General features: G+C 39.5%; 2 protein-coding genes across 4 annotated transcripts in view; one reads left to right on the forward strand and one right to left on the reverse strand.

The window, feature by feature from the left end:
* Window positions 1-21,753, forward strand: part of CMSS1 (cms1 ribosomal small subunit homolog) — a 180,056-nt gene that overhangs the window by 14,784 nt on the left and 143,519 nt on the right. The gene's annotated exons all lie outside the window — the stretch shown is intronic.
* The window catches only part of FILIP1L (filamin A interacting protein 1 like), a 185,149-nt gene that overhangs the window by 10,207 nt on the left and 153,189 nt on the right, over window positions 1-21,753 (reverse strand). For 2 of the 3 annotated variants that reach the window (XM_083611479.1, XM_083611480.1), the window contains exon 5: window positions 960-3,726. In XM_083611479.1, the coding sequence (XP_083467605.1) occupies window positions 960-3,726 (2,767 nt within the window). Of the gene's footprint in view, window positions 1-959; window positions 3,727-20,464; window positions 20,614-21,753 lie in introns of those variants that run through there. The other variant, XM_083611481.1, reaches the window with a different exon arrangement.

Consider the following 21,753-nt stretch of genomic DNA (forward strand, 5'->3'; position numbering starts at 1 on the left):
TTGCTGTAAAGTAGCTCCCCGTATTCAAAGTGTGTGGGTAAAGGAGAGAAATAACTGGCTTAAAGAAGTTGGAGTATAATTCTCACGATCCAGTTTGCATTATGGGGGGGGGGGAGAACTACCAGATTACATTTCCCCCAAATGTTTTTCCTTGCTTGCTTTGAAATATTTTTACTTGCTTGCTTTGAATTAATATAGTGCTATCCCAAGTGCTGAAAGCATTTTGCACATATTCTCTTCAATCCTGAAAATTAGTGATAGCGGTTTCTCTTATTCTACCCAGAGAGCTCATTGCTGGCTCAGATCTCACCTCAGCCACTTTCTGGCTCTCGACTCATTCTCTTTACCACTATGCTACTCTGGGGTCTCATGTAATTTCATGCATCATTATTTTAAAGTACATGCAATTTTGTATGCTATTTGATCAGAAAGTACTGATCCGTATAGCAATAGAAAAATCAGGGAATGAGTAAGGTAGTGAACGAAAATCAACACGCTGTCTAAAGATTAAAATCAAACTGTTTTACGTGCAAAAATTCACATACAGAGGAACAAAAACGAAATGATTTCTGCAGGCAGTGGTTAAAAAACACAATTATTTACTGTTTTGTAATGTTAAAATATTTCACCCAAAAAGTCGCAGTCAAGAAATAATGTCAGTTATTGAAAACGTCAATACACAAAGATGCATTTATACAGGTGCAAGTCTTAAGTGTCTTACAAAAAGTTATTTAAATGAACAGGTAATACAGTAAGTGCACACTTTATATATGTTTAAAGAGACGGATCTTCATGTTAGTTCTGTATGCTGTTGTTGGACCACATGCAAGGAATTCTCACAAAGTTCTAATTAAAATAGTCCCAAATCTTTCTTGCCAGGATGTAGAGTATAAGTTTGTACTGGTGGTAAGTAAGTAAGTCAACACAGCGAGGGAGGGTCAGTTATACACATTACTTACTGTAATTTGTGATTGCCGTGAGAGAGGAGTGGCTGTTGGTGTAATAGTGATGCTGCTGGTGATTTTGTTGGTAGCTTTAGTTGGCGTTCCATTAGCTAACGCTGGACTTCTGCTATCCTGCGCTGTGGTGCAAGGGCTAATGTTTTTTGCTGAATTAGGAATAGCTTGAACATAAGGGCTTCCTAAGTGAATATGTATTTTATTATCTTCAGTAGTTATCACACTGGAACCAGAACTGTTAGATCTTTGAAACTGCCAGGATGACTGCCTTTCAGGAGATACTCTAAAGATAGCATGCTTGTCACCAGTTTCCAGAGGCTCTGGTGAAAGTACCTGCTCCGGGGAACTTGAAGAACTTGTAAGAGCCAGAGGGGACATTGTCCTTTCAGGAGTTACTGAGCCACATGATTCAGGTGTTTGAGATCTAGCAAAGGCAGACACAGTAAGTGGTGGCACGGCTTGCTCTGGACTTGTATAACCATCAGCTACTTTAGATTTTATAGGCGTCAAAGACCCATTTTTAATTATGGTTATTCTTTGCTTTGGTGTGCCACAGTTGGGTATCACAGCTGTGCTTGTAAAAGAGTGGGAACTCTCTGTAGTAGGGCTTGTTATTTCAAGGGTAGCTGTGTTTTGTCCATGGTCAGGAGTAACTTTTATATGAAGAGGCTGGCCTGGTGTATGGCTTAGAACCAAATTTCCAGGCTGGATGCAGTTTCCATTCTGCTTGGTGAGAACTTTTCCATTTTGGATATGGCTTTCTTTGGACTTCATCCACGGTATCCAAAGTTTACTATTGTTTACTGCATTTGCAACAGCGGCATTGTACTTGAAGGATATTGTTTGCTCATCATCATTGTTGTCGTCGTCTTCTTCATTGTCACTCTCTTCATATAAATGCCCATTTATGACAGCCCGTTCCAAAGGAACTAGACTCTTGTAATCAGGTGGTTCATTGTCTGCTGGTTCTGTTTGAACTTCCTTAGAGAGAACTTGCAAGTCGGAAATTCTCCTTCCATTGAGACTTGGTCTGAGGCTCTTACTGAAACGCCGATACCTCTCTAGTTCTTTAGTAAGGATTTCCATTTCTCTTCCCAATTCTTTGTTTTTGTTTTCTTGGTGAGTGAGTTTCTTCTGCAGGATTGTATGGTCTTCCCTTAGATGACATATTAAATCTTCTGTTGCCATGTACTCATGAATTTTCTCCTTCAGTGCATCTACTTCCCTTGAAAGGTGTCCTGATTTGGCTGATTCTTCCTTGAGTTTCCTGAATAATCTCTGTTCGTGGTTGCATTCCGTCTTCTCTGCTAACTTATACCGAGCCAATTCTCTTTTCACAACATCAAGTTCCTCTGATAGGAATCTGGCTTTGTCTTGTTCATTGATATATCTGCGTTCTAAAGATTCAAATTCGTCCTCTGTTTTCATGAGATCATCTTCTATGGCTTTCATTTCTTTAAGTTTGTGCTTGAGCCTCTCAATTTCCTGGGCTAGTTCTTTAATCTTGTTGTTTTCTTGCTGCAAAGATGGGCTAGGCTTGGTAGTTTCCTTAAGTTTATTTTTAAGAAACTCCTTTTCAATGGCTTCTAAGGACTGAAGCTTTTTCCTTAGCAGGTTCATTTTGGAGGAGAGATCACTTCCTTTCTCTTCCTCTGCTTTTAGTTTGTTTTTCAACTCATCCCTGTCTCTTGTGAGATGGGACATTTTTTCCTCTGCATCAGTTTTAGATTTTAACGCCTTCTTGCTTTCTTCAATCAGTTTTTCGGTGACTGACATAACTTTTTTTTGTTCCAGCTGAAGTTGTGTATTTGCGGTTTGTAGTTTTTCTTCCGTTTGTTTTATTTTCTCATTCATTGTTTTCCTTTCATCTACAAGCATGACCGTTAATGATTTCAGTTTTGTCAAATCCTCCTTAAGTGTCAGCTCTGTTTTTTCCAATTTGCTTTCAATTGTTTCAAGCTCTCCTATACGGGCTTTTAAGCCATCCAGTTCCTGCGACAGCTGCTTTGTTAACATTTTTTCTTTTTCAAGGTTGCATTTCAAAGAGTAACATTCCTGCTTGCTCTTGCTGAAAGCATCCTCCAGTTTCTCAAGCTCCATTATTCTCTTGTTGAGTTTATCAACTTCTGCTTTGAAGTTCTTACTCTGGGATGCTTCTTTTTCTAGCTTCTTGTGAAGCTCCCTGCACTGTTCTTCCATTTTTATGAGTTCTTCGTCCTTCCCTTCCATCTCCAGTACCCTTTTCCTTAGTTCTTCCACTTCAGACATAAGGGTAGAGTTTCCGCATTCCCCTCGGTTCATTTTCTCTCTTAGGTCCTGCAGTTCTTCTTCCGCCTTCCGCAATGACTTATTAGTCTCCTCAAGTTCATCAATTTGCCGACTGAGAGCTGTTAATTTTAAGCGGAGCTGGCGGTTCTGGCTCTCTTCATTGGTTAGTTTGGCCATGGCGACCTCCTGTTCTTGGCAGGCCTTACAGGACTGCGCCTGAAGTTCCGCTTCCAGCCGGAGAGCTTTCTGTTCCTCTTCTTGAGCTTTTGTTTCTGCAGTGGAGAGTTTCTCATGAGCTTGTTCCGCAGTGATGGTCAAGTCTTGGATCTTTTGGCTTTGCAAGCTTAGCTGTTCTGTGAGTCTTTGCTGTTCATCCACGACCATTAACGCAAATGTTTTGAGTTTTGTCAGCTCCTCCTTCAATTTGTTTATTTTCTTGCTGTTTTCCTTTTCTTTTTTTGCCTGATAGGCTGCGTCTTGGTCAATAAGCTTTTTCAATCTGAAAGGCAAAAAAATAATCAAAATTAATTTTGTGATAGTGTTTCAGATACGTACTTAAGAAATGAAGTGCTGTTTTAGAAAATATGAAATCCTTTCTTTTAGAAAACATTTGAACAGATAAAATAATATTTATTGAACAGATATTATATATTTCCCACAGTTGTAATTTTAACTTGTTCAAAGGTATCAGCTTCCATACCTCCTCTTCCTTTGGTGTGGATGCTAATGTGGATTATATATTGCCCTAGGCTAGGAAGGAGGCAGAAGGTAGATTGCATCCTGTAATTTCATGTTATCTTCTGCCTTGTAATTACCATTTTATGGGCATATTTGTGGTTCTGGCACACTAGATCTAAAACTCACTGCCATGCATCTTTTCATGTTAGCAAAAGGCCAATATCTTGCCCTGTATATAGACATTTCATGACCCAATATACTTTTTAATAGCATTTTACCTCCCTGTGTCATATTTTAAAAGTCCTATTATGGCTATACAAAGCTACATTAAAAATACACAAATGTTAATTGCACGAAACTCTACTTTTCGGAGAGCTTTAGTATTTTTGTGTTGGAAGCTTTATCTTGATTTTCTTTTTTTCCGTAGCAGTAAATAAAAGTTTGATCCCCCACTCCCATTAATTGCCTAAGGCAGTATGTTCAGATCCAGAAAACACCCCTTAAGGTGGTAATAACTATAATTAGCTTAGTAATAGACAATTTTATGTGGGGTAGAACATTTTTCAGTGCTTTCTGTTTTTGCGGAGAATATTCCATTTCATAAGTTCATTAGTGAAAATGAATGGTTACCAATTAAAAATACATTATTAGGCAAGCTTGGCAGTTTCAAAGTTCTTAGCTCTGCTTACTAAACTCAAGTAAAGTAAACATTCTAAATTAAATACCCTTTAGAACATCAGAATAATAGAATAATAGAATTGTAGCATTGGAAGGGACCACAAGGCTTATCTAGTGCAACCAGACCCACAACCCTGAGATTAAGAGTCTCATGCTCTACCAATGGAGTCATCGGCTTTCCAATGCAATTCATCCTATTTGCATAGAAATTTTCCAATTAAAAATTATGTCCAGCACTGCAAAATCCACTCACTCCTCTGTAACATGGGGGTCATTGTTGTCATGGCCTGGGGCTGGGTTTTTCATTAAACACAACTGTTGTAACCTACAATCTCTTCATGTAGAATTCAGTAAACAAAGCAGCAGTGGCTGCAGTTAGAGACATTATTTAGTTGAAGGCATAACCTTCAGTGCTTTTGTTTATTTTGCTGTGGACTCTTAGTTCTTATTTATTTGTTTTCATTGATGTTTTGTGTGCTGCCTTGCGGGTCTTCTGGAACTGAAAAGCTGAGTGTTTGTGTGCACATGTACATATATTTAAATATAAAACATATTGAGGGACAAGCAGATGGCTTTGACAATATAAATAGTATTTATATTTATGGGGCACCATAAGTAGAATTCTTGATACTCCAGCTTTGTATACAACAGACAGCATGAAGATAATATAGTGAAATTGGCTTTCAATGAGCCTTTACTGTAAACAGTAAAGGGGGCCAAAAATGCACTGCAAAAAAAGAGACTAAAGGGAGTGTTACCTTAGAGCAGGCATAGGCAAACTCGGCCCTCCAGATGTTTTGGGACTACAACTCCCATCATCCCTGACCACTGGTCTTGTTAGCTAGGGATGATGGGAGTTGTAGTCCCAAAACATCTAGAGGGGCGAGTTTGCCTATGCCTGCCTTAGAGAGAGAAGAATTTGAATCTAATGCAAGAACTAGAGAGGATAGGTATGTCTTACTAAGAAGCATCACTTTTTATTTTCCTTAATGAAACACCATTGCCTCTCTAGTTCTGTGCCTCTGAATGTTTGTCATGAAGCTGATGAAAGCTATTGCCATAGATACCAAATCATAACAGAAGAGTAACCATCATTTTCATTCTGTTTTTGGGAATCCATGCGGTTAGGCTTACGATAATACTCAGATTTAGTCACTGGGCTGAATTTTCATCTTATGAAATACTACTTTGTCGTGGAAGTTTTCTTTTTAAATGAACATTGGCTTGACAAAACCCCAAAGACATAACAGTATTCAGTCATCGGTCTGGCATGTGACAATTACTCACTAGCTTAATAAGCTAAAGTATTTAACTACTAATCTTCCTTTACATCTCTGCAATTGACTGCAGAATCCTAATTTGTTTTCGAGAGTGGGATTTGAACAGTTCTAGCATTGATTAGGCAATACGGTTCATTTTGCATGGATGATGTATGACTGCTCTTGCACTGAAGTTATGCGTACTTAATTGTGCCCATCTTGTATATTTATGTTCTTTTTGAAGTATTACCTTTCAAAGCTGTTGAGAGAGTGCCAGGAAGTAAATGCTCTGATCCAAGTGCTTATGCCACATTGAAGTCTATTCCCCTGACTTTGCAGGGAAGTTATGTGATCCAATACGGTTTCCACAAATAGATTTCCCTTCTGCATCTCCCTAATTGCATGCATGAGGTGCTGCAGAGAATGAGTGGTATACGTACCCCAGACATGACCAGCATGTTGGAGCTGACAGTACTGATTATCATTGCGGCGGGAGGGGTGGGTTGAATTTTAAAAGAAATTGTTATAGCTTTGATTTCCACTTCCAGTTTTCTCTCCAGTGCATGCACAATAAGTTTCCCCGCTCTCTCGATGAATAGGAAAATGCTGAGTTATATATGTCAGAATATTTGCCTTTGTAGGAAGTAGCCGAGAGCTGCTGCGTTTAAGTCCCTTGAATTTATCGTAGGTACAGTGGTACCTCAGGTTGCATACGCTTCAGGTTACAGACTCTGCTAACCCAGAAATAGTACCTCGGGTTAAGAACTTTGCTTCAGGATGAGAACAGAAATCGTGCAGCGGTGGCACAGCAGCAGTGGGAGGCCCCATTAGCTAAAGTGGTACCTCAAGTTAAGAACGGTTTCAGGTTAAGAACGGACCTCCGGAACGAATTAAGTTCTTAACCCGAGGTACCACTGTACTCCCCCCACCCCGGAGCATTGTAATATATGAGTCTCTCTCCTGCAGTCATGAAGTCATACTGCAACCCAAGCATAGGTTTACCACCATGAAGAGACGTAAGCATTGCTACTCATCGTGGAGATCTAGAAGGTTGCAAGAGAGCAGCTTTGCTTTGCTTTGCATAGTCACAGGAAATCCCTGCAGCATTTGGTAATGCAGATGCTTCCCACATAGTTCCCTCATGGCTAGTAAGGAAAGGATGGGTCCCTGCAGACGATGATGGACCACAGCTCCACCATCCCGAATCATTGGCCATGCTGGCTGGGCCTCATTGGATTTGAAGCCCAACAAAATCTTGCAACAAAATCACAATGAGAGGAGTGGCCACCTGTAGTAGTTTGCTGTGTTTCCCAGTGCAGTACTATGGTGGGTGTCTCCTCCAGTGAAAGATGGAGAAGTATCTGAAGCCTGAGATCATTTGAGAAGGGCCTGGGTGTATTATGTTTGTTTCCTTACCATACTCTCTTGTTGCTCTGTATACTGAATGGAGTACTATGTACAGAATGCTGTTCAGTAAGAGCTATTGTGTCTCATGTTAGTGTTTAAAGTCCTAAATGACTCAGGTCTCAAATACCTGAAAGATTGTCTCCTTCCCTACCGACCCTCTAGGGTGCTAAGATTGGCAGAGGGTGCACTCCTGGTTGTTTCATTGCCCTTCCCACAAAGGTGTGTCTGGCACCATCATTCTACAGCTTTTGGTGAATGCTGAAGATGCATCTGTTCACCCTGGCTTTTGATACCTGAGAAATATGTTTTTAGGACCCACCTTATTTCTGCAATTTGTTTTAAACTGTTTTTAATAGTGTATAATATTGTGCTTTAATGTTAATGTTGCATTTTAATTAATCTGTCCTGGCACCTTAGGGTAAAGGACGGGTAACACATTGTAGTGGTAATAGTAGTAGTAGCAATTATAATAATAGTATTCAATTGCTTTATGAAGCATACTCTACATAGCTGACACTACAGCAACATGACGCTCTTATTGCAAACAGATATGCTTGCTCATATTGCTGGTGCAAATACCTATCATCCGGGTCTAAAATAAATTCCATATACGTTACATGGAAGCAACCGACACGGACAAGCAAATTTACTCTAGGACTGAGGTGGAAATCTCAGCACATCCTGCTTGTGTTGAAAAAACAGCTTGACACAGCTGTGGTTTTAATTTGGTATAAAACCGGGAGTATTCCTGGAAGGCTTTTGTCGTCTTTCTTTTTCCAGAAAAATCCATTCGGGAACAAGAGGGGATATCCTCAGCATGTTGGAAACATTTTCCTATTTAGTTAAGAAAAAGAGTATGATGGAATTAAAAAGATCTAGTGGGAATAAAAAGTAGCTCCTTTTGTGTCTTAAAATACATCTGTTTTTGAAAGGGGGGGGGGAAGAGCTTATGTAAAATCAATTTATAGTGGAAGCATAGGTGATGCAGTATTATTCAGGAGCCAGCATTAAAAAAAGGAGGGGGGATGTATTTCCCTTCCAAAATATAATACTTAAACATAACCAAATAATATAAAATCTCTCCATCATAAAAGACTTATCCGGTCATAATTGATTTATCCTTTTAACTTGCATATATATCTATGATATCCCAAATTTAACAAGGCATAATATAAAAAGGTGAGAGGGCCCAAGCAGCTGAAAAACAACTATGTTTGCAGAACTTCAAAATGTCAGAATTACCCTTGTCCCTGAAGACTTGTACTTCGTTTCCCTATGAGCTCCCCTGTTTCAAGATTACTGGAGGGGATCCTACTGAAATTTCCATTAAATCAGGGGTAGGCAACCTGTGGCCCTCCAGATGTTGCTGTAATTCAGCTTCCCTCATCCCTAACCATTGTCCATGCTTACTTGGGTTGAGTCTAACAACTTCTGGAATGGGCCCTTGCTTCAAGTTACGAAGCTGAGAATTGGCTGGGGTAGATGAAACAACAGGATTAGTTGTGGTACCCATCCTGTGAAGTTTATTGCCAAAGCAGTTATGTAGACTTGCAAGGCCTTGAGAGTATTATTGCAATTTGGATAGCTTCTGCTTTTAACGGCTGTCTTATCAATGGCTCTTCAGATAGGCTTCCTATTGGTAGACAAGGTAAAATGTGGCATGGCTGTGGATTGTGGACCAAATTGTCTCGAATGGATACCGACAGAGAAGAAGTTCCCAAGGGCTGGATAGAGAGACTTGGAGGGACACATTTGGCCCTGAGCCCGAGGTTCCTCCCCCCTGATTTAGACAGTTGTAGCCAAAGTTTGTCAAGTGCAGAAATAAAACGAAGAGACAGGCAAAGAGATTGTCATACATATTCATGTTCCCATAGCTTGTGAATTTTCCAAAAAGCTCTAAAGGGAAGTTGACATGCAGAATTGACTTTTTGAAATAATCTAATCTGTCTGGAATTGCACACTTATTGAGTTCATTTTGAAGTTGCAGCCATATCAAAATGAGCCATTCCTTTATTTGGCTCCCCTTCCCCTCTGCTCCAGTGAAGAAGCTTAAGAGATGGAAAGGTTGACAAATGTAGTTCTCAATCTACAGAGAAATGAAAGGTTGTTGTTTCCTTTTATACTGTAGCTGGAAATGTATTTAAAGAAAGAAATTAATATTATGACATGATATAACTGTCATGTGAGAGTCTTAATTTCTTCATTTACATTCCAGCCATCTTAGGAACAAAGGGAAGCTGTTCTAAAACTGTGAGTTAAATGTTTGGGTGATTGGAATTTGAATTTTTTCACAATAGTGCACATTCTTGATATTTGATATAGGATTATCATGTTGTTCTGTTTCCCGAGCTGTATTTATTTGTGCAAGCATGAAAAATGAATGTGATTTATTAATAAATAACCAACTTCTTAAATGGATGAAATAACTTACTTTGACTTTCAGTTCTTTTTCATAAGAATGCAGCAACCATGAAAGGAAAGTCAGATGTATCATGTAGCCAAGCATTTGGATTTCTTTCTTTTTTAAATTCAAAAATTGAATAAATTCCAGCAAAAGCAGTTGTTTGAATTAAGTTTTATAGACATGAATATGAGCTAGACTGATTCAGATAAGCATCTCTTTTACGGCTTGTCTTTTAGAGTCTCTTACAACAATGTCCTATTCTTATTATGGCTTATTATTACACTTTTTATTTAGGTAATGAGAACAGCTTGTAGCAACATCATATTTTATAATATAATGTGTTAAGTTTTATTTTAGTCTTGAAAAAATATGTTAGAGTTCATATATCTGAACTTCCCCTGCAGTTATTCTTTTCTAGGTTTTATGAGTATCTACAACAATTGCCTTAGGCTTAGGACCTAGTATCTTCTGCACCATAAGTGGGCAACAAGTGGATTTTGAGGTTACAAGCACCAATACCTCTTCAATTTGACACTGCAGTCTTTAAGATTTTGTTTGAAGTTTCAAAAGTCCACATGCACACTCTGGATGTAAACCTAAATTAGCCTTTAAGAGGTTTTTAATTTCGAATCAACTCTTACAGTTTGTTTGTTTTGACCAGCTGCTTTGGTGCACAAATAACTCAACAGTTCATCCCTGTGCATAATGACTTTGAAGGAAACTCCACTGAGTTCAGTGGCGTTTGGATAGCAGCCTAATGTTGTAATCCTGCCATCCACTTACCTGGGCAGAAGCAGCATTGAACTCAGTGGAACTTCCTACTGAATCAATACGTAAAGTTTGACTTGCAATTGAATGGTAATGTTAACATATGCTGAACCTGGAATTTATGGGCTGTCCCACCATTCATCATTTTAAGTGTGTGTGTGTGTGTGAGAGAGAGAGAGAGAGAGAGAGAGAGCAGCTATTGAGAGCCTCTCTGTAAACTCCAGTAGTCCTGACTTAGTTCACAAAGATCCTTCAGTGAACATATATAAATTTGCCTTACATGTACATTTCCAACCTGAATTTGAGGCTCACTTCTGCTTCCAATAACTAGAAAAGCCAATGTGTGCAAGATAATCGGAGGTCTTGAATTTTTGTGCACATTTCAGTACATCTTACTAAACTCCATAAGATTTGCATCTGAGTAAACCTGTATAGGATTGCTCTACATGTTGCCAACCAGCCTTTGTTGCAGCAATCATAGAGGTTTCTGCTTGCATTCCTTAGCCTTAAGCCTCATTCGGTACATACCTAGGCTGAATTCCGAGGCTAGATTTGTCTGCCTTCTAACCACTTACCCTCCAGCCTAATGAAATGGCCTTGATCTGGTTTACCCTTGCTTGCAGTGAGCATTTATAAGGAGACTGTTTATTTTTAATGATGGAGCTTCAATTATTGAGCAGAAATGCCATCTTATTTGTTCTCCCATTTGGAGAGAGAGAGAGAGAGAGAGAGAGAGAGAGAGAGAGAGAGTGTGTTAAGCGCCTTCCTTTTCTATCTCATGACTAGATTGATTCTAGGCCAGAAAAGGAGCAAGTGATTTCATTTGTAGCAGCAGAAACTGGAACTCATTGAGTTTTACATCAGCCAGGAAATTACTGTTGTGCAGATGCAAGGCTAACAGGAGGAAATGGAAAGATTAGACACTAGAGATGTGGGATGGTGGTCAGAGCACAGGGCTATGAGGAAAGAACTCCCTGAATTTTAATTCATCTTCTGACTTTGCTTTCCTCTCTTGTTCCTAAATTAAACTTGCCGGTTTAGCTTTTTAATGTAATCATATAATGAACGGAATGACTATATTGGGTCTCTCCCTTGTTTGTTCTTGACCCAAAGTACCAAACATTTCTTTATTTTTATGTAGTTTGGTGGGCTGGTTTTAGGTGCCCAAAGCCCCTGGGTCTCTTAGTGAAGAACTGCTCACCTGAAAAGCCTGCTCACCCTAAATGCTGAGTTCCTGCCAGAAACAAAAGTTCTAGTTCTGGCAGTAAGAATAGCTGCCTTATTCTGAGTCAGACCTAGCTCAGTCTTGCCTGCATGTGACTACCAATGGCTCTCCAGGGTTTCAGACAGGAGGCATTCCCAACCCAACCTGGAGACATCGGGGATTGAACCTGGGAGTTTCTGCAGACAAGGCAGATGCTGTACCACTGAATTATGTCTCTCCCCCAGAAGAACAGCAACAGGGAGTGGAGAAAACAGAGCTGCTCTCAAGAATGTTGTGGGCTCTTTGGGGCCCTAAGGTAACCCCAAGTTCATCTTGGCTGTTTATGGTGCCTCAAAAATAATAAAGAGGTTAAAAAAAACCATTGATTTCAGTGCTAGGATCCCAAGTGCTAGAGGAGAGAAGGTATCGTCTTCCCACAAGATGAGAAAGTACTGTCTTGCTCCAGACACCATAAGCTGGTTTTTGCTAAAGCACATTGGGACAGTGGGAAGCTCACTACTTCCTTGCTAGCATCCATGATGTTAGCATAGTGTAGAATCTAAAGATACTTGGTATTCATATGCCATTTCCCCTAAGTGTTCGGAACACAATAGCCGTCTCACATGAGCCATTTTTAATTCCCCCATTGCACAGATGGGGGAAGCTTTAAGAGACAGTGGATTGCCCAAGGTCCTCTCATAAGTTTATATCTGAGGGGAAATTCTAGCTCATGCTCTGTAAGGTATAAAGTAACAGTTAAGTAAGAAGTAGTGGTATACCTTATCACAAAAAGCATGCTGTCTTCCAGTGGCAGTGGCACAGCAGCTTTTTGTATTAGATACGGCATTTCTAAAGTATATTAGGAGCACAATTAGTTTGCTTTTGAGTTAAAATCTTAAGGCAATTGAATTTTGGTTGTACAACATGAAGGCAGTTACTAGTAATAGCAGCGTTTCTAGGATTCTGGCTATAGGGTGTATTAAGTATGGTTGCAAGCCACATAAATGGAGGGGTTAGGCAAAACCAATGTTTTGTTAATGTTTGAGCTTTGTCTCCAAATTTTCATGTTTGTGTATTTAATTAATCTCATCTGGTTTCACTTGCAAATCTCTGGAGTCACATCTTGTCCAAAAGTTGTGTGACATACGACTATTGAGTTCCTTGATTTAGCAAGTTTCCTGTTCTTTGGAATGGCCACTGGCACCCTGATCCTAAGTGCACTTGCATGACCTGGAAGTGAGCTTCACTGGTTTCAGGGAGCATTTCTTCTCAGGAAGTGTGCTTTGGACCATGACTCAGTTTATGGCTGTTCCAAAGAATTGTTTTGAGAGGAGTATCTGTTCCTCTGTGCATTACAACATTCTTTCCTTCAAGTATTACTGTAATTTGCTGGTTTGTGCTGATATCTTGAGGAAACTCAAGAAAAATTACGCAACCGTTCTGATACTTTATCTTTCTTAAATTAGCTAATATTTTGGATGCATTTGGAAATGGCTCTTTGCCACTAACAACTTATTGTTGACTGGTCATAAATGTCATTTTCCCAGAACATTTCCAGGAACTGGGCGTACTCTGAGACTATTTCCCCCCCTATAGACTGAATGCAAAAGTTAAGTCAAGTATGACCACCTTGGCTCTCAGCCTAAAGGGCATGTGATGCAGGTCTAGACACTGAGTTGGCACTGAGAGAGTAGCAGCTCCTCCACCGCCTGATAGCTCTGCTGGTAGAGCATGAGACTCTTCATCTCAGGGTCATGGGTTTGAGCCCCACGTTGGGCAAAAAGATTCCTGCAATGCAGAGGATTGGGCTAGAGGACACTCGTGGATTCCTTCCAACTCTATGATTCCAACTCTATGATTCTTTCTACTAATACTACTTCCTCTTTCCTCCCTCCTTCAGCCATTCTGCCCCATCTCATGATGCCTTTCCTTCTGAAATGCCATGTTTAGCTATTCCCCCTCTTATTTTCTGTCGTCAACCATGAACATGTCTTTCTTGCTCCCTGCTTCCTTTCCTATATTATAACTTCCCTTATTCGCACACTGCCCATGCTTAATTTTCTTTGCTTCTTTCTACGCCTCTCGTTTCCTGTTGCACTGGGTCCATATTATTTATTACATTAACATTCAGCTGAATTTTCCCTCCCCCTGGGAGCTGGATTGTGATTGGTCCACATTTGTGCCTAAATTTCCTGTCGGCTGGTAGGAAGTTGAAGGAGAGCAGCAGCATTCCAGTGCTTGGATGAATTACGGCAATAGAATGGTCTGACATAGCAGCTTCGGTAAATACGGTAATCCCTAGAGTGGGCTCAGCCATTCTAAACATATCTGTAAAACATAACCTGCATCAAGGGGGAGCCAAAGTTGTGACAAAAGTATGGAAGAATACTGGTGACATGTGAAGGGTGTGATGGGGAGGGCATTAAAAAGATGTGATAAGAATATATTTTTTTGTTTTTACATGTAGCATATTTTTAAAGATGAGCCCAAAGAAGAAGCGCAAGCAAGTTGCATGCTTATTTAGAACACATGAAGCTGAGCCCAAGTGTTTTCTTCTGTGGGAAGATGCATGTACTGTCTCTGCACCTCAGCTTGCACATCTGCCAGCAGACTTAATTTCAGGTGTTCATGCACTAAATCAGTGTGAGAAGAGGAAGTGCTGTCTGCTGAAGGAGTACAGTCTATCTCTCCACCATGCCCTGCTGAGTGCAATAAAGCTTGGTAGTGTTAATGTGATAGGTTATTCCTAGAAATGGACTGTTGGTTCTTCTGTATCAAATTCTTGGCATCTGCTGTGTGAAAGCTAGACATTTCATTAGGTCCCAGAAGGCTGCAGGCTGCAAGAGATTCTGGATGTATGCTGATAATATTGTGTGAAATGCTAACAAGAACCCAGCTCCCTTCAGGAGTTGTAACACCTCTCACAAGTTAGTTATGCAGCTTAAATTTGAATGTGAAAACCCGAGACAGTCTTACAATCAGAATCCCTACCGAAAGAAAGCTTGTAGCACTAAATACGTAGACAGTTTGATACAAATCTCAACAATCTTCTTATGTAAGCCTGAAGTATAACATGCAGTACTACATATACAACCCATAGGAATCTCAGTGAAAAAAGATGGCCAAGGTAAATCTTACGTTAGAAAGAGTTGCAGTTCCCTTGCATAATTTAAAAAATTTAGAGCTAGAGAACTAGCAAGAATATTTCAACAGCTGGAAGAGGTCAGGAATGATAGCATTGCAGTTAATCTACAGTGGTACCTCGGGTTAAGTACTTAATTCGTTCTGGAGGTCCGTTCTTAACCTGAAACTGTTCTTAACCTGAAGCACCACTTTAGCTAATGGGGCCTCCTGCTGCTGCCGCGCCGCCAGAGCACGATTTCTGTTTTTATCCTGAAGCAAAGTTCTTAACCTGAAGCACTATTTCTGGGTTAGCGGAGTCTGTAACCTGAAGCGTATGTAACCTGAAGCGTACGTAACCCGAGGTACCACTGTATTTGGTTTTGCTACTTAAATAGCTGCTTATTAATCAGTAATTGTAATTTCTTAGGCGCTGTTTGTATGTGTGTTTGTGGTGCTTTAGTTTTCTAGGTTTGACTGCAGCACTTTAGAAACATTTCAGTCTCTAGTAGTTATTAAACTTGCTTTTTCTTAACAAGGAGAAGCTCATTGGCTGGACGCTGTTGGAAGTGTGGAATTGTCTCTTGTATTGCTGAGCAGTACTGTTGAGGAATGGGAGTGGAAGGGGGATGCTTTAACTAACACATGGTTGAACTTGTGCTGCGCTAAGAAATACTGATTTAGAGACATGAAGAATGGTGAAGAGGACAAGATATAAAGATGGGATGTGTTTGGTGTTTTTATTTAACATTGGGTGATGGCTTCCCCCATGACTGCAATGTAAAGAAATGCTTAGGTTAGGTTTTAAATCAAGTGGTTTGCCACTGCTGTGTGGTTGAGATCCTGTGGGTCAAGCTTACATATAATTCATCTGAGCTACAGTGTTCCTGTATTCAAATGCTACCAGTGTGGAATGGGATTCTGACTACAGTGGTACCTCGGGTTAAGTACTTAATTCGTTCTGGAGGTCCGTTCTTAACCTGAAACTGTTCTAACCTGAAGCACCAGTTTAGCTAATGGAGCCTCCCTCTGCCGCTGTGCCGCCGGACGATTTTTGTTCTCATCCTGAAGCAAAGTTCTTAACCTGAAGCGCTATTTCTGGGTCAGCGGAGTCTGTAACCTGAAGCGTATGTAACCTGAAGCATATGTAACCTGAGGTACCACTGTACTCACAAGTGGCAAACATGCCACAGGCAAATACTTAACTCCCCTTCAAATGTCATAGTATTTGTGATGGGACATGTGGCGGCCATGATATCTCCCTTTCATCTGGTAAGAAGCATCCTTTGCATCTCGCAAGAGCAGAGCTTTTTCTAGTATCTTTTAAAGTGGCTATTCAGGTCGCAGTCTGAGAAATGCATGTAGAAAGTTGTATGAAAGAATGCAAAATAGTTCTACCCCATGGGGTTCTGTAGAGCCTCTGTTAGCAATGATTGTGCATTCTAGCCATTACCCTTATGAAGTCAGTACTACATTAGTCATTCAACTAAGCCTTTAATCCTGCTGAGGGAAGAAGAACCTAATTTTGATGACTGCATTCTGTTCATTATTACCATAAGGAATATAGGTGTACAAAATCCATTAATTGGTCCCGAAACGGATTTTAAATGACATTTCATCAAGGGGGACTACAGCAGTTCCCTAGTTATGGCATAGGATACAAAAGACAACCTTAGAAAGTGTAAATAGCATTTTCTTTGGATTTTAAGTGAACCATCGGCATCAAGGGAAGCAGATGATAAAAAGACACTTGAAAAAAAAACCCCAAAACAGAACATAATCTTTACCATTTTCATTGTAAGGCAGCCCCTTTGTGGCAGTTGACATTATTAATGGATGTGGTTTGCTAAATGAGGTGTTGTAAATACACTATATACCTTTTCCTATATATTTTTTCTTATCAGTACCGCTTAGGATAGAGAAGGATTAAAACCTGAAATTTTAAGAGCTGATGTGAGAATATAAATAAGCTTGTTTACACCCACAGTATTATTGCTACATTAACCTGTTTCCTGCCCCCTCTGCTCCTTTCAGCTGAGTGGTTTGTGGATGGAGCAGGACAGTGGATGTTTAGTGATCTGTTGTACTATGAGGCTGGTCAATTTCTCCACACAATTGATGCGAGGGAGAAGGAGGAAACAAGCATGTTGGCTCCGCCCCCTCCATCACCAGTCCTGTCATCCTCTAGGAATTGGAGGTCTGAATGTCTGCAGCAGGATGGCTTCTCTCATGTAGCCTCCCAGCACAATTACGAACCCTGATCCTACTGGTTTCTAAATCGTGTGAGGAGCCTTCCTGGGTACAGCATGCTCCTTGCTGCAAACACTAGCTGTCCTACATCAGGGTAGCAGAGATGGGCACAGAGACATGAAAGATAGGGTGAGGGCATCCCCACATTCTCCCTTATTGCTTTAAAAGGGCACAGAGGAAGGTGGTGTGGTGTTTTGTGGTAGCCATGTGGTTTTATGCTACCTTCTCAACTTGGAAGGCTTTTCTTTTAACTTATTCTTTATTATTCTGATATTCCAAAAAATCAGCTGTGACCTCCTTTGACCTTTTTCTGGAAGGAGAAGTTATGTGTACAATCACTTCCATTCCATTTAAGGTTCTAACGGTCAAAGGAGTTAAATAATTGCCATTCCAATTAATTTTTGAAGGATGCCAACCTCTAACATTTAAAAAACTAGAATTCCAGCTGATTCCATTAAACTGATAGCTGCTTGTGAAGAACTGGCTGTTAAGAAAAATAAATAAATACATGAAGGCATACTTTATGTTGATTCTTGCAAAACACCTTAGAATGGCTGCAATTGATGGAGTAGCAACTTCAATAAAATTACATCTGCATAAGAGGCTGTTCAGTCACCACAGAACACTTTAATTGTTTAATATTAACTAATTTTCAAAATTGCATGTTCTGGGAAAAATATCTTTTGAGGATGAAACCAGTTAATGTTATGGAATTTAGGGTATTTGGAACAGTATTCAGTGGTAGCTCGTGTTACAAACACTTCAGGTTACAGACTCCGCTAACCCAGAAGTAGTACCTCAGGTAAGAACTTTACCTCAGGATGAGAACAGAAATCATGCACTGGTGGCACGGCAGCAGCAGGAGGCCCCATTAGCTAAAGTACTACCTCAGCTTAAGAACAGTTTCAGGTTAAGAACGGACCTCCGGAACAAATTAAGTTTGTAACCAGAGGTACCACCGTATTAGAACAGGGAGTGTTGTAATGGGCCACAAGTTACATTGTTCACAGTGATGTCACTAAAGCAACACCATTACTATTCAAGGCTCTCAGAGTTTCCCTTTGTTCCATAAACATACTGTTGAATCTATAAACATGACTCCCATCAATCATCAGTAATCCACTGGCATTTGCAAAGCAAATTCAGATGGCCAGTAAGACATATTAGAATGTCCCTATTAGATACAATGCATTTCTTACAATTAGAAATGTAATTGGGTTTCCACACACATGGTGGAATGGGCATGATAAACGAAAGTTAAAGGTTTAAGGTCTTATCTGCCAAGAAGTTCAGCATGTGCTTAAATTCCCCACAGGAATCAATCAGGCTTTAGTTTTTGCCGGTTTCTTTAGTATGTCTTTACACACTTAGTTACCAAGGATCATGTAAAAACAAAAACAGGGGGTGAAAATAATGCAATATTGATTAGTGGTTTTGAAATTAGAAGAGTGGGTGAAATTCTTAAAAACTTAACTTTTATGTCAGGTGAATGAGAGCCATATTTAACTTTATGTCTGAAATAAGTTTTAATCCGTATAATTATACAAGAAGTGTAAATGCTTTTGATTAGTTAGTTCATCAGCTTAGATGCAGTTTGTTCTTCTGTCAGTATTTTTAAGATGCATGTTAAATAGTAATTAATGATTTCCCTCCTGGTGGTTTCAAAAGCTGATTGGAAGAACCTTTGCATTGCTGCTTAAAAGCTCTACCAAATAAGCTTTTATGTTACTTGTTCATTTTCAGATAACTGATTTAGCTTTTGAACTTTATCTTGTGGTGCCTTGTAATGTACTTTTTGGCACCCTTTGGCTCAAGGTATGCCTTTCTCAATGAAGTGAAATGTTTCTGTTTACTAAGCAGTGAAATGGCAGATGCATTTGATAAAGCAACAGTTAACCATATAAGACTTGTGGAACTATAACATCTGGGGTTGTTCTGCAGGTGCAACTAAAAAGAAGTAGAAAGAAGCCTCTCCTAAATATAAGTTGCTCCCTTAAAAAAACCCAACCAAGTTTGTTTGAGTTGAGTCTTTCGCTTTGTAAATCAATTCAGCAAGCTGCTGTTGAGCCGGTCTGAAAGTACCAAAAGAACTAGGATTTTCTCTTCCCTAATTGAGCAGCTTTGTTCTAAAAGCCTAAAAAACATTGCTAAATTGCCAGATGTAGGTGAGTTAGTAGTGAGTGAAAGGTTCACCTTGGCAGATTTTAGAATGTTAGCCATTTGGGAAAGTTTCTATGAATCAGATGCTTTCCCCACATTGTGCTTACTGCTTCTACGTTGGTATAGTATTTAAAACAAAATCCAAAGTTCTCAAGCGTCAGGTAGTTAAACGTGTGGTGATGTGCACATGCTATATACATTGCAAGCACCTCTTAAAAAACAAAAACAAATACTGCTAAGCTAACTGTTTCTTTCCATAATATTTAGTACTTTAAAAAAAGTTAATATTGCATGGTTCCAATTGTCCTTCAGAGGCATTGTTTTAGTAGCCTTAAATTAATGCACAGGAAGTTCAAATTTCCACAAATCAACATACAATTTTTTAAAGATATAGCTGGTGAATACAGAATACACATTACAGAATAGTACAAGTTTATGTGTACCTTCAAACTCCCCCCTAAAAAAAATCATTTGCATTCACATGTTAAATTCAGTTGACTACACTGTTTAATCTTGCCATGAATAAATAATTCTGATAGGAAAAATGGTGACATGGTACAGATCACTCTGTTAGGGTTCAGCCCTGTACTGAGAAATGTTGAGTGACCTTAATGCCTGGTAACCTGGACCAATTAGCACCTTGCAGAAATGTGCTTTTCAGGGAAGAAAAGCTTCCGTTTCTTAAGCAGCACTATTTCTTTAAACAAAGGTATGAAAAGGATCTTAAAGGTAACTAGTCTCCCTTTCCTCTTTAAACTGAACATATGCAGTCAAACAAACAAAAAGCAACTCCTGAATATAACTGAAGCATTTGCATTAATAGTTGCATTAAAAACAAATTCTAATGCAGTATCTCCTTGAGTACATCTTCTAAAATTGTTCAAAAGTACAATAAACTCTTTTATATACATGTTTCCACATGCCTGTTAGTGTGTCACTTGAATGTATAAAAATAATCGCTAAAACTTTTTTATCCAGAACATTACAACGTTGCTGGGTCCTTTCCCACAATTTTAAATATAGTTATGACTCTGTCCAGCACACACTTGGAATCGGAGTGTAATTCATAGGTTTCCCCTTTCTCAGTATCAAAGCCTCATCTTTTGGTTTGGAAATAGCCTCCTATGCTTAAAGGGAGAGCATTAAAAAACAGTTTAGTAGTTGTTTGCTGTAGCTGATGCTTCAAAAACCTCTGTTATGCAGATTAATTCATGCACGCTGTGGATTTCTTAAAGTGAACCAAGTTAACTTTGAAGCAAAATGTCTATTGGTTGCTAAAAGAAACTTCATCCCAAAACTTCCCTCTTACCTTCAGTGAATGAACTGCAGAGTCCCTGTGTTAGCTATTGCTCCGCGATGCTGGGATTTTGATTCTCTTAGGCATCAGGGATGTGAGCATTCCAGCAGTTACACCAAACAATGAGAGAGAGACTCTCTGCATGCCCCAAGCCTATGGAGCATTACGTCATGGCAATACCATATAAGGAACTCTGTGTTGTGCAGACTCGTTGTGTCTGTAGTGTATTTCAATGATAGCCAGAGCTCAAAGCTTATTAATGTGTTCTGGCTCCAGCTAACACTTTGGACTGTGTGAAACATTTCATTTGTCTAATCAGTTTGTGGCCAAAATGAATGTTTGGGAGAGTTAAGTTCAGAGCAGTTCCTTCTCTCTGCTGATGATGGAGTAATAAACTGGTTGTTGCATTTTAATCTTTTCATCTTGGTTTTCCACAACACAACTGTTTGGGGGAATTGGATCGTAGGTTTCTCCCTCCTGCTCCTTCTCTTAAAAAAAAAGGGGGGGGGGAGAAGCTTAGCTGGAATCCTTTGAGAGAAGTATGAACACCAAGCGTTCTTCTTCTTTTTGTTCTGTGTTTTATTTCCTGATGATGTAACTAGAAAACAATTCTTCAAGTGATGATGGGAAGGCCAGATGAGAAACTGGGGTGTGTGTTGAGTGTGTGCTCACTATTTTCCCCTTTAAGCCCACTTTTACAGCCCTTTCACTCAAATTTGATTAAGATTCTTCACTGGGTATGCTGTACTAAATTGAAAGTTTGATTAATAACTGGAAAAGATAATACAGGGAGGCTGAAAATAGAGAAAGAGTTTTAGAATTTAGGGGCATGTAACCTGATTTGCTTCTGTGTTCTGTGATATGTGAAGGGGGGGGCTGCAAGAAAAGGGCTGCAAAATCTCATTGAAAGGTTATTGGGAATTATCTGATTAAATCCCTTGCATGTTAATGAAAGAGTCTGAAGCTATATGAATAGCTCTTTAAAACCACTTTGTTGTGTCCCTAATCCATGTAGCAGAGCACATCTGCCTTCATTTATGAATTACTTGAAGTTCAGTCCTTTGCGGTCTATGTCTGTCCATGTTTACTCAGAAGTAAGTTGCTCAAAGTTTGGCGGAATTTACTCCCTAGACACTGAGTTTAGGATTTAATCCTTTAGTTGTTTACTGATGCATACTTTAATTATTCAAATATTATAAAATATTAGTCTGATATTCAGACGCATAAAATAGCACAAGCCTATGGTTTTCTCAGTCTGACTTTCTAAAAAATGTTGAGTGACACCATGAAAATATGAAGCA

The sequence above is a fragment of the Podarcis filfolensis genome, assembly GCF_964270895.1.
Source record: "Podarcis filfolensis genome assembly, chromosome: 4".
Taxonomy (NCBI): domain Eukaryota; kingdom Metazoa; phylum Chordata; class Lepidosauria; order Squamata; family Lacertidae; genus Podarcis; species Podarcis filfolensis.